This window comes from Phaethon lepturus, unplaced genomic scaffold (genome assembly GCF_000687285.1).
Source record: "Phaethon lepturus isolate BGI_N335 unplaced genomic scaffold, ASM68728v1 scaffold21666, whole genome shotgun sequence".
Taxonomy (NCBI): Eukaryota; Metazoa; Chordata; class Aves; order Phaethontiformes; family Phaethontidae; genus Phaethon; species Phaethon lepturus.
Window position 1 is genome coordinate 18,006 of NW_010545870.1, and position 12,214 is coordinate 30,219.

At 45.8% G+C, this 12,214-nt stretch overlaps 1 protein-coding gene across 1 annotated transcript in view; it reads right to left on the bottom strand.

The window, feature by feature from the left end:
- The window catches only part of ETS1 (v-ets avian erythroblastosis virus E26 oncogene homolog 1), a gene marked incomplete at its 5' end in the record, with an annotated part of 19,907 nt that extends 10,586 nt beyond the window's left edge, over positions 1 to 9,321 (bottom strand). Inside the window, 5 exon segments of the mRNA XM_010289109.1 lie at positions 1 to 234; positions 3,639 to 3,887; positions 4,804 to 4,881; positions 8,295 to 8,495; positions 9,160 to 9,321. The exon segment at positions 1 to 234 is cut by the window's left edge and continues 14 nt beyond it. Coding sequence (XP_010287411.1) covers positions 1 to 234; positions 3,639 to 3,887; positions 4,804 to 4,881; positions 8,295 to 8,495; positions 9,160 to 9,321 — 924 coding nt within the window.
- Between the last annotated feature and the right edge of the window lie 2,893 nt (positions 9,322 to 12,214).

Consider the following 12,214-nt stretch of genomic DNA (forward strand, 5'->3'; position numbering starts at 1 on the left):
GAATGACAGGCTTGTCCTTGTTCATATCGGCCCGATCTCGAACATAGTCCTTGAAGGTGCCCTTAGGCTTGTGGTTGGGCAGGGCGGCAGGGTAGTCCTCTGAGTCAAAGCTGTCGTAGGAGGGGACGCGCTGCAGGCTCTGGAAGGAGGACTGGCTGCTCCAGGACTGCGTCAGGCGGTCGCAGCTGTCGAAGCTTTCTATGCTCTCGAAGGAGTCCTGGCCGCCCAGTTTACCTGGCAAGAAGGATGGCATGTGAGATGTGCCTGGCCAGCACAGAAATGCTTTAGCTTGCCACGGCTGGGAGAGGATGTTTTGCCTGCCCGCTGCATAGGCAGAAGGCAACCAGGCAAATGTTGCTGTCCCACCATGCCTCATCTCCAAATAAACTCAAAGGTATGGCCTGAAACGGGGATACTTTTCTTATCTTCATAATTCAGAGCAAGGCTATCTGAGCCCCGGAGAAGTTCAGGCAGCAAAGCAAGGCAGGGTCAGGGGAAGAACCCAAAGTCCTGACTCTCTACCCAACACTGATGCCTGAGGCTAACTGGAAATTTCGGAAAGGCAACAGCAGATAAATAGTCCACCTTACACAGACATGCAAGGCTCAGTTCAGGTGCCAGGACCTCTTGCTCTTGCTGCTGAAAGATATGGGTCTCCAATAAATCCCATATTATATCTGCCAGCCCTACAGAAATGCTGCTCAGGCATATTCAAGGGCACTGGACACCCAGCTTCTTTACTTTTGATGTTTCCTGCAAAACTATACAGCAGCCTTTTATTGCCATATGTTACAACCAGCTTCCACCCCCAAATCCCCAAACAGCAGCAGATTTGATGGAGGAGGAGAGCAAAAGGCTGAGAGCTCAGCTATTTTTCCAGTTCTGGTAAGGTGAGCACAGCTGGGTTGTATCAAGGCTACTCTCTGGGGTATTTTTAGTGAAGACCAGAACATGAGAGGCCGGATCCTCAGCAGTGTTATGCTGATTTACACCCACTAGAGACAGCATAAGTATACCCTCTGTACTTAAAACAGAGATCTAAAAAAGGATCCAAAGAACAAATTGAAATTGCTCTCTCTGATCTCCTGTACGCTGCCGATTGCTCAACATCTTTACTGACAAACTAAGAGCGTAGCAGGATCATTCAAGTTCACTAATTTCCCAAACCGGGCTAAAAACAGCTGCTGGGATTGTGCAAGAACTGCTGGAGAAATTTCCACTGGCAGAGCTACCCGCTGCTTGGGCCCAGATAGTAAATCACAGGGGAACAGGAACGTGGAAGGACGCTGGCACGCTCCTCCAAATATTTGTTGTGTTGTAGTTTGAAGAGCACTTGCTGTGCAAAGACTCGACTACCGTGGGCTCTGCCCTGATTGCTGGCCCAGAATCATTTGAAGTTTGGACCCATTGGCTTGATTCTGCTGGTAATATCCACGCTTCAAACTTACTTTAATTTTTTCTTCTAGTTTTTTGAGAATTTCACAGATTATACTTCAATCACTTCCTGAATCCTGCAAGGGGAAAATAACCCTGCTTGTGCATGTTCATTAATTGGCATAACCACTTCCCTGAGAAGTCCTGTGGCACAAGCTTGTTTAGAAAAGGAATTAAAAATCTGCCGCAGTGTCAGAGATGTGACTTGGGTAATTTCATTGAAAATTCACCTAAATTTGACCTAAATGTGTGCCTTTTGAAAAATCATGCCTCGCACCTACTCAGGAGAATCTTGTAATGAGTTTGGCAGCTACACTTTCCAACCAGAGGTCGTCACTGATAAGGCAAAGTGAAACAATTCCCATGGGACCACAAAATTAACTCCTAAAGCCCACACAAAGAAAGGCTAAAGGTGACTGTCTGGAAAACCTTCATCCTGAGTTTCCTGTTGCTGAAGCGCTTGACTTTGTGACAGAATAACCTTTTAATATGCTGAAAGGTAAAGACGTACGTAAATATAAATTAACTGGACTCTGCTTTATATTAAGGCTTCTTTATACCACTCTGGGAGGATTTATGCCACCCAGAGGCCCTTCTACAACGGCTGAAATGTAGCATTAGAGTAAGTACGGCCATAGCCTGTTGCATTTCTTCAGTCACAATCAGTAACACCAGGGGCCCTTGGTCCCCAGTGCTGAGTTAAGGGCTCTTTCTTCCCTCCCCTAGAGCCTTTTTAGGCTTGCCAGTGAGAACAAGCTCAAGGTACCATTGCAAAAGCACGCCTGGATCATTGCATTTCAATGAGAATTATTATGAAATCACCTATGTTAAAGAAGAGGTCAAGAAAAGGGAAAGACACTGATGAAAGATAGCCAGAAAAACAAACCCAGAAAGAGGATCTTGCCTAAAATTATAACGCCGCTGCCCTTTTGGCTCACTGTATCATCCAAGTCACCTCTCTCATATTAACACTCAGCGAGCAGCAGAAGCAGAGGTAATAATATAAATAATAGCTTTCCTGTCATTAGCTCTCCCAGCTTGGAAAAAGAATGAGAAGTTTAAAATGAGCTCTACTGAGCAACGCAAATGTGATGCAGACCTGCAAAGAGGCTCCGGCTTTCCCAGGGAGCCAGCACATCTTCAGTTCCTGTAGCTGGATGAATGGGTTTAAATGTTCAACATCAAACCTGGCTCACAGCAACACGTTACTATAATGAATTTTAGGCATGGGGACACCTGGATTCTATTCAGGGCACTGTTGCAGGCAGGTCAGATCTGTCCCCCGTGCCCCAGGTTCCCTACATTATCAGGAGATAATGATACTCCTTTTGTAAGTGACTTTGAGTTCTATGGATTAAACTTTCGCTTTGAATATATGCTGTGAGCCAGATCCTCAGCCTTGCACTAGGCGATGTAATTACAAAGTAGTTGGGCATCTGGGTCCCATGTGTTCAGAATTTAATAATATTAATTGAAAAGGCATTTGGGCTCAGAACCTCAAAAGTGTTTAGGTGTTTAAATCCCATCATCTCAAACAGAAATCATGTACCTCTAACTCTTTGGAGATGTAGGGTTGTAGCACAAGGATTCAGGAGGTCCTTCAGCTCTGTCGCTGACTCAACCCATGACATCTGCATCTCTGAACAAAGCACAGGGCTTGGTTTCAGCAGAACAGATTATCAGTTCAAGCAAACAGCCATCGAAATCAATGGAGATAATGGATAAAGACTTTGGGTCGTCAAGTGTAAAACCCTTCAGAGCCTTGGACAGTAATTCCTGATGAGACCTTGTGAAGGCTTTGTGGGGTTTTGCCTGGTCTCCTAGGAAAATGAGATTTAAACAACCACATAGCAGTCTGTCCTCCCTAATAACCTTAAAGCCTACTTCAACTTCACTCAAGTTTGACATCAAAGTACAGAGCCAGAAATGCTACATTTTTGCAGATGTTGAAAAACAGCAGCAGAGTAGAGGAAAGACAGACCTTCTTCATGGTTTCCCCAGAGAGAAAGGCAGAGAGGGCTCAAAGCCATCAGGGGATTCATCTGGTAGTTCAACCTCATAAGATATGTGGCTTTGTTACTGGCATTGCACGATGCCCTGATGGCCTTGGTCCCCTCAAAGCACGATCTCCTACAGAGGGGAAGGCAGCGCTTACGTTGATATAGCAAGAACCCAAGCAAACCCCGGGAGATACCCGACTTTACCTCGACTGGCACGTCCCATGCACATGTTGTCTGGCGTTACCACTTCTTGCTTGATTGTGAAGTAGTCTGTCTGCAGGGAGTCCGTCTGGACTGGGTCACGGAGGATGACCGAGGGATAGTCGTTCTCATACTTGAGGGACAGGAGCTCTTCTGAGCTGATGGGATGAAGGGTCTGGTAGGACTCTGTGATGAAGCTGGGCTCGGAGAACTCTGAGGGCGGCACGCACTGTGCGTGCTCGATGCCATAGCCTGTCGGCAGAACAGCAGTGTCAGAAAGCAACGCAAACACAAACAGCTCGAAGAGAACAGCGCGTTGCTCGCTCCCCCTCCAGTTTCCCACAGCTCAGTGAGATTTGAGGTGCAAGAGGAGAGCGCCTTTGGATATAAAATACCCAGCGCAATTGGGCACTAATTTTGAGTAAGGTTTCTAAAAGCTACAGAGAGATGGTGTCTTATAATTGCAGCAATTTAAAAAAATAAGACATCCTCAACAGTCATCAACGTGCATTACGCCAAACTCTTGTCAACAGTGGGAAAAAGCTAGAAAAATCATGAAGAGCATATTCTCAACAACAGAGATAGAGGGCAAAGAAGTTTCACTGGTGATTGTAATAGATGAGTCACTTCCACAGTCACCCCTCCTCACTGGCCAGAGCCTGGAATCCCAGTTCAGGTGAGCTGTTTTTTTTGCTGGTTTATGAAATAAATCACAGATTTCAAATGCCCTTAAAGAACACATCCAAACCAAAAACAATGGGAAGTGCAGGAGTCTAGATTGATGACTCACCCCTTTTCTTGCTAGGTTCCTACATAGCAACCCAGAATTAAGCCTTCTTCGCCCATTCCCTCCCTTTTTTAGTAAGTTTTTTAAAATTCCCAATGTTCTGGAGTATTGAGGTTGCTTTTCAGGTCTGTTGAGCTACAGCTTCAAACAAATAGTGATTGCAAAGTCAGATTATGGCATCTCAAGGCAGTCCCCCAAAAATAAAGATGGCTTCTAAATAAACCCAAAACACTAAGACAGACAAAATTACACACTTTATGTGCTCTGCCATGACACAGCAACAACCACATGGTGCAGTCCTCATGTGATGCAGACAAACCTCTAATAGGTGGCACTTTCATGCCTGGAAGCACCAGCATGATACTGATAATTGAGACTTACTAATGAAGTAGTCTGAAGTGTAGCGGGATTCTGGATATGTTGTGTTCACTCCATTTGCTGGGTACGGTTTTACCTCTTCTGCAAAGAGAAAAGGAAGGAAATGTCATATGTCCATGGGCACATCGTGCTTCGCAAGAGTTGCTGTAATGCAGAAAGGTCAGAACTTCCTAAAATGCTCCTCTCTAGGTTAAACTGGGATGTTAAAAGGAACAGAAATGAGTTAGGAGCTGAAATCCCACTGAAACAAGTGCTTGATGCACTTGGGTTCCTTTGGGATTTCTTGCTGCAGGCATAGCCCAAATTTAAACAAAACAAAAGAGAATAGCAACAACTTTCTCAATCAGAGGCTCCAGGTGGTTCTGAAATACCAATTACATAATTTCCTTGCTTCATTTTTGTTGTCTTTCATCCTCTTGAGGATTGCTTATCATACTTACATGTATGAGCTCGTGAAAAAAAACCCCACCATACAAGGACAGTTGTTTCCCTGAAAAAGGCCCTATTTTTAGACCAGCAGTAGGTGTGTGCAAGTGAATGGGTAATGCATACCAAAACCAGCTCCTACAACCCCAAATTAATGCTAATTCTCAGACTACGCAGCGCCTTTTACCTTATACCTGATGCAAACAGAGGATCCTATGCTCAGAAAAGCTTTGTCACGCTGTCCATCACCCAACTCCTAACATACACTCCACGTTGTACATATGGGCAGCACGTAAAATTTTAGCCTTTCTGTAGGCATAATTCACTGAGAAAGAGCACATCAAAGCATAGATTCGCCGCTTCCCATTGCTTTTTCCGAGCACTTTGGTACTCCTGGGCTTGGCGCTGAATTTGCTTTCCCATGTAAAAGCCACATTGCTCCTACCCTGACCAGTTTTTCCATTAACACCTTACTCATTCCAGCACGGCATGTGGGCAGAGATACCGGCATGGGAGATTTTATTTTCTTTGCAGAGGGTAACCAAAATAAAAAACACACAGACAACTCCGGGTTATGTTTATTTCTGCTGAGGCTAAAGAGAAGTGAACTGAAGATAACGCACATTCGCTTGCAAGGAGCCTAATTTTGGCCCTCTCTCCTGGGGATTGCAGGGTGGAAAATATTCTCTAACAAAAGGAGGTTTTGTGCAAACAGAGAGACCTAATGAGAAACGCTCTTTTCCTCTCCCCACGGTGTCTGCCAAGGGGCAGGGTGGGTGACCACAGAAAAAGAGAGCAACCTTCAGCTATGCTTACAGTCAAATGGAGGGCACTGCTGACTGCTGGTAACTGAAGAGGTTATTTTAAGAAGAAATTTGGAAAAATATGCCTGAAAATACCCAAATCCATGCAGGGAAAAGTCGCCCATCTGCTGCCGTTTTTAAACCCTGAGCAGCCTGTGGTACATGAGTCAGTCTCAGAAAGCGCTCACAAGGGAGGCATGTTAGCTGAAGGGACAGCAAGGTCACAGACTGTCCCAGCGTGACCCCATGCCAGTGGTCGAACCGCTGTAGGTAAAGCTAAACATTTTGGGGTGAACCACCACTCCCAGCATCAACACCCCCAAGTGATGATGCTGGGTGGCTGGGGAAGATTGAAGAGATGGAGACTGGGAAAGTTGGACTCTGACGCCATGGGTGAGCCTGGGGAAAACCTTGACCTCTTCACACTTCGCATCTCCAGCTGCAAAATGGAGACAACCATCTCTTCTCGCATAGGGAGAGATGTGGCAGGGACAATTTTGCACGTTATGTTTGTACAGCACCAGCACAACAGAACCCAGCTCTTGTCAGGGGTTTGGAGATGTACTACCAGTAAGGCAATTCCCATGTCTTAGAGGGAACAGAAATTAGTCCTTGGGATAAGACTGGTTATTTCTTGGAAGCTCTTCTTAGTTACTCTCCAAAATACTTCACAGATATTGCCCTTCTGGGAAATGTGTTAAGAACCCACCATAGAAGCTAAGGCTCAGATAGCTTATGCAAGAAGTGACAAAGTCACCAGTAAAAACTGAACACCGAATGGAGATTTCTTGGTTCCCAGGGCTACGCCAGCAGTGTTGAGACAAAGAAATTCAGTTTTATTCCTTTTCATCCTTTTGGAAGAAAAGCTGCAACAGGCACAAAGATTTACAGCTTCTCTGTAAAAGCTCCTCTCCATCTCAGACCTTTTACATCCTCCTGACTGCAGCATCTGAACACCCATGTGTGTCAATGCTATAAGGAAACATGATCCCCAATTTACTGTGAAACTGCAGCTCCAAGTTCCTCTCCATGCCTTGGGGAATCTGCAGGAAGGAGCTGCAAACCCAGCTCTGATGCCTCAGTCAGTACGTGCAGCACATCGCACCCCTCTCCAGTGGGTGACAGCACAAAATGAAGAAGGGTTGTGGGAAGGTAGAGCTGCATTGCAAGCAATGGCTTATAGCAAGGAGAAATCGGACTGAGCGCAATGTTTTGCTTTGTTTGGTTAAGCTGCTTGCTGTTGATATAAGCACTCAATAAAAATTATGCAAAACGAGAAGAACAGAACAGATATAGAGTCAAAGAGCAGAAAAACAGCCTGTCGTACACAGACCCTGGGAAGAGCCATGTTTACCTTTTGCAAACCACAGGTAGCAGTAAAATTAGTAATCAGCAATTAACATCCATTTGTCGATGGTTTCCTGGAAGGCATAACTTTGCTCCCCCTCCCCTTCCTGCCACCAATACAGGCCCGCTGACAAGCACGCAGAGTCGGTATGACAACGCAAGGGATATTCCAGGAAAGCAAATAGCTCTGTGCAAAAACGAGCTAGAGAAAGAGCCCAGATTTGCTGCTGCCCCTGGTCGTGGCTCAGTTAAAGGTGATAAGCTCTTCACCTGCTCTTTTGAAACCATCCCAGGTTAAGTGTTGCTTGGGCATCCAGACACTATGAAAATCAACACCCAAAAATCAATGTGTGTGTCCCCAGTCGATGAAAATTAATGCCCTTAAATGCTGTCATGCAGGGACTGTCAGAGATGGCTTCTTCTGTGTGGGACACAGCCACGCTTAACAAAACGCCATTACACCTTTTGGGACATGAAACAAAGAAAAGCAGCTTCCAATCACCACTGGGAAATTAGGGTGGGATTTTGGTGGTATTGTTGTACCCAGCTCTACCGGAGGAAGTAGTAAAATTCACAACAGGAGCTGAACGAGCTGAGGAAGAATGCTTTGGAAAATCCCACCGTCGTTTCCAGGCAGGCAGAGCGTTCCTGCCCACTGTGGATTCCTGCCAAGCATCCAGCACAAACACCTTTCCTCTTTCAAGTACTGCCAGGATTTGCATTGCCCACTACCGGTTGGGATGCCCATTTGAAATCCTACTGGGAAGTTGGGCTTTGAAAGCTGTTTTTATTGAGGTTAAAGCCCACGGTGTACACCTTATCACAGAGCCAAACTGCAAGCCAAGGTCTTTGGAAAGGCCCAAAATCAGACTAGCCAGGATGGCATGAGCCATTCACCCTGGAGACTCCAGGACTTACCTTTCTGCAAGATCTCCAGATGTTCCCAAAGGATATCTCCCACAAAGTCAGGTGCTAGCTCCAGGAAGCACTCCTTTCCCAGGGCGCAGAGGGCAGCTCCATTCATGCAAAACTTCTGGAAATCCACTCCCTTCAGGCTAAACTCGTTCACCGCCCACATCACCCAGTCTCGCACATGCGTCTCAGTCCACTGCTGGGGATCTGCACCAAGGGGTTGTAGAAGAGATCCATTAATGAGCAACCACAAGCCATTTCCCCAGGAAAACAGAACACAAACAGTGCTACAGCTGCACTGCACTTGCAAAGCCTCATCCCATAGAGATTGGCAGCCCATTAGCATAAGGGTAAAACGTGGTGGGGGAACACCATACCTACAGTTTGGATCAGCCTCATTTGCAGACAAATTTCATACAAGGAACGAGCTTTGGATTTGTTTGGGGCTTTTAAAAATCCCATCAGTTTTCTGACCCCTTCTCCCACACATTTCTCCATTTTTCTTGGTTTCTCCCTGTCGTCAGCCAGGGATGGGGGTCCCCGCGCTTCTCCAGATAGTGGAGATGACTTGCAAATAGAAGTGCTGGAGCTGCCTCCAAAGGAGCAGGTCCCCAAAGGTGCAAGAGCAGTCACCCAGCAGAGGCTGGCAGGACAAAGAGGCACAATCTGTCAGACAGGTATAGTTTGCAAGTGTTACTGAAAGCTTTTGTCTGTATGTCCAGGTTTTTCCAGCTGAAGCTGCTAAGAAACAAGGCAATACTACCTTGAAGAGAATCAACAAAAGGGATGGTAGATGTGGAGAAGGGCAGCCTGGCAGGAGGACACAATCCCTGTGACTACCACAGCTGCTCATTGGGAAACCATGTCTTACCTTTGGGGATTCCCAGCCGCTGTTGCTCTTTTGCAAAGCCGCTGAAGGTGGCTTTCAACGCCTGAGACATCATTTCTTTGCTGCTGGGAGTTAATAAAGGCACATCCGCACATTCCATATCTGAAAGAAGCAGGAGAGAAAAATGGCCATAAGGACATGGGACTGGGAAAGTCAACAGAAGCCCTCATAACACAGCGGACATCGAATTGTCAGAAAAACAGAGCAATCCATTTCACTTTTTTCTTCTGAAATTTTCACACCCAGACCTATAAATCTATGCCCTGCAAGTCCATGAGCAGATTTCTTACAAGAAAAATAAGCGTGCTTCTAGTAAGCCTATGCTTAAAAGGCATAGACAAGCCATGTCTGGTAAGATAGGTTACATGGTGCACATGGTCTCCCTAGAAGTCAACCATGAATATGCTGCTGAAAATTCAATGGTGATATCAAAGACCATTACGGACATCAGCCTGCTGGGCTTCATCACCCCAGGTAGCATCTGGAGCCTGGGAGATAGCTGAGCAGCTCCAGATGCCAAAGAAGGTAAAGAGTCCTACACCAAGGTGAACAAGAAAGTGGGGAGCAAAGCATCTCTGAATTATCACTCCACTGCTGGGCATCCCAGTCCAAAGGAAAACAAGAGGAAAAAAACAATTTTAAAGAATCCCGGGCAATCCTGGAAAAATTAAGTTGACAGCAGGCTGAGGCAGGATGAAGAACCGGCAGAAAATCCATTTGAGGAGGGAGGGAAAACAAAGAGCTGGAAAATCCCACATTAGCACAGTTACATCATGCGCAGTCCATAGCACGGAGCGATGCGATTCAGGGTGAGTCACTGAACAATGCTCAGCCACCCCCATGGGAAAGCACGGGGCCAAGCCAAGAGCTGAGCCTTGGAGTAAGTCCTGATGAGAAGCAAAGCTCTTCCTTTCTTTTTTTTTTTTTTCTTTTTCTAATTTATTTGGAAGGAGGCGGATATTTGTAGCCAAAGAGTTTCATAAACAAAAGTAACCGTTTAAAAAAAAAACCCAACTCCTCGATCTGAATAAAAGTTTGGCTCTTTTTCATATATTTTAAGCATTCCTGAAAAACATCTTTCGCAGAGAAGGAAAGCCTCCTACAACAACTGTCTCAACCAACTGAACTTTATTGGTCTCCTATGTAAATCTTCCACCTGAGCCTGGTTTAGCACTGTAGGCTATTGGAAATTTTTCAATGAAAACTGTTCTCATTAGAAAAATGACAACATGCATAAGCTCTTTTGGTGCTTTCATGCATGTCTGGATGTAGACCTCAAAAGTCAAAGAATTCTCTGTTTTGTGGAAACCCTAGCCACCTCGGCTTACCATCACTCTAAGTTAATTTGAGCTCTGATTTAATAAGCCATTATACCTGCAAAACGCTGGTGAGTGCTTGTTTCAAGCAGCGCCGAGTGCATCCCTAATGCAACGGCAAGTCAGGGTTGCAGCCAGCGCTGCAGCCGCCAAGCACGGGCAGCCCCGCGCAACACCACCGCTCTCCAGTCTGACCCAGTCTGGGGTTCCTGCTCTGCTCAGCTCCTCCACAGCCAAACTCTCCAGCAACATTTAAAGTCCAGCCAACACAATGTTGGGGTTTTTTTGCAAGCAGGAATCTGGCAGTTGGGTCGATAAGCATCCACGTGCAGCTCTGCAGCACAGGGTGAGGTTGATCACACTGCAAAGTATCCCCAAATCATCAGCTGGATGCACCAAATGCAATTCCACCGCCAAACCAAACAGAATCACTTTTCTATCTCCACCTTTGCACCTTCTACCTATTGTCCCCAAGTAAAAGACTTGCAAAATCACACCCTCTATTCGCAGCTCCCTCTGACTTCAGGCACTCAAGTAACGATTTGCACGACTCTTTGCTCAGGTAGGACTAGTAAAATCCTCGACACTGAGCCTCTTGGGACCTGATTCCTCTCCCTAACCCCACCACATAAATCAAGGATTCCCTGCCACAGTGGAAATATCAGGGCCTTCAAAAGCAAATAATACATTCAAAGGCTATTTGGCAAATTACACTTCATTATTTACTGGATTTGGCTGGAGAGGGCACAGAAAAATGAGCAGCCACCCTTGCTATCTCTGTTCTCCATCTGCTGCTTTGAGATAACACTGGGAGAAAGTGGTTCAGTGCCCCTTTCCCTTCATCCTCATGTTACATTTTAATGCTTTGCTTTCTGTGCTCTGTGGTTACAGGGACCACCCAGGAATCCGCTCCCCTCCTCCGGCTGGTTAAACGGCAGTTCACTGCTCCCGGGTGCTATGGGAAGATGAGTCAGACCTAAGCTAAAAAAACGTTTCTAACCCCAATTTTTACACTGAATCACTCGTGAAAACCTATGCAGAGATGACCTCCTTAGGCAAGCCACGAAGAGCAGCAGGGCAAGGTGAGGTGGGTGTAAAATTGTATTTTTATCTCTGCAATACAAGCAGGTACCTACACCGATCCCCCCTGTTTTCTCCTGCAGGATTCATGGCGTTGGGTTTGCACATACCCAGCAAATCGATTTTTCAGTAGCGGGGGATAAGGTTTCGGTTTAGTAAGGTGAACACTGAGCTCTGCACAAACAACATGTCAAAACAGGGAAGACTTAAAAGTGACTCTCAGGGAGAGGTCATCAGAGAAGCAAACAGTCTATTTTCAAATTTAAAAAAGATTTAAAAAGTGAAGTGCCAGAGGAGGGTTTCTATTTAAACATCAAAATAAACGAAAATGTGCATTTCAGGGTTTCTCCTTCAAAATACGTTGTACTCGGCAGATTTAGGATAGAAACACCATCTACTTTTTTTCCTGTTAAGATTGTTGCTACTACTTAAAATTTCTTCAGAAGACAAAACAGCCAAAAAGCCCCAAGCCTGCTAACGCTTGCAGCAGCCTTATTTTAGTCAGCAGTGTCCCACATCTATAGAAAAGCTTACACGTGTAAAACTAAACGTGTTTGTAAAGCTCTGCATACGTGTTTGTGGACAAGTCTTAGCCGTGTGATCTGAGAGAGACGGGGGGGGGGGGGTCGGGCGCGGCAGGA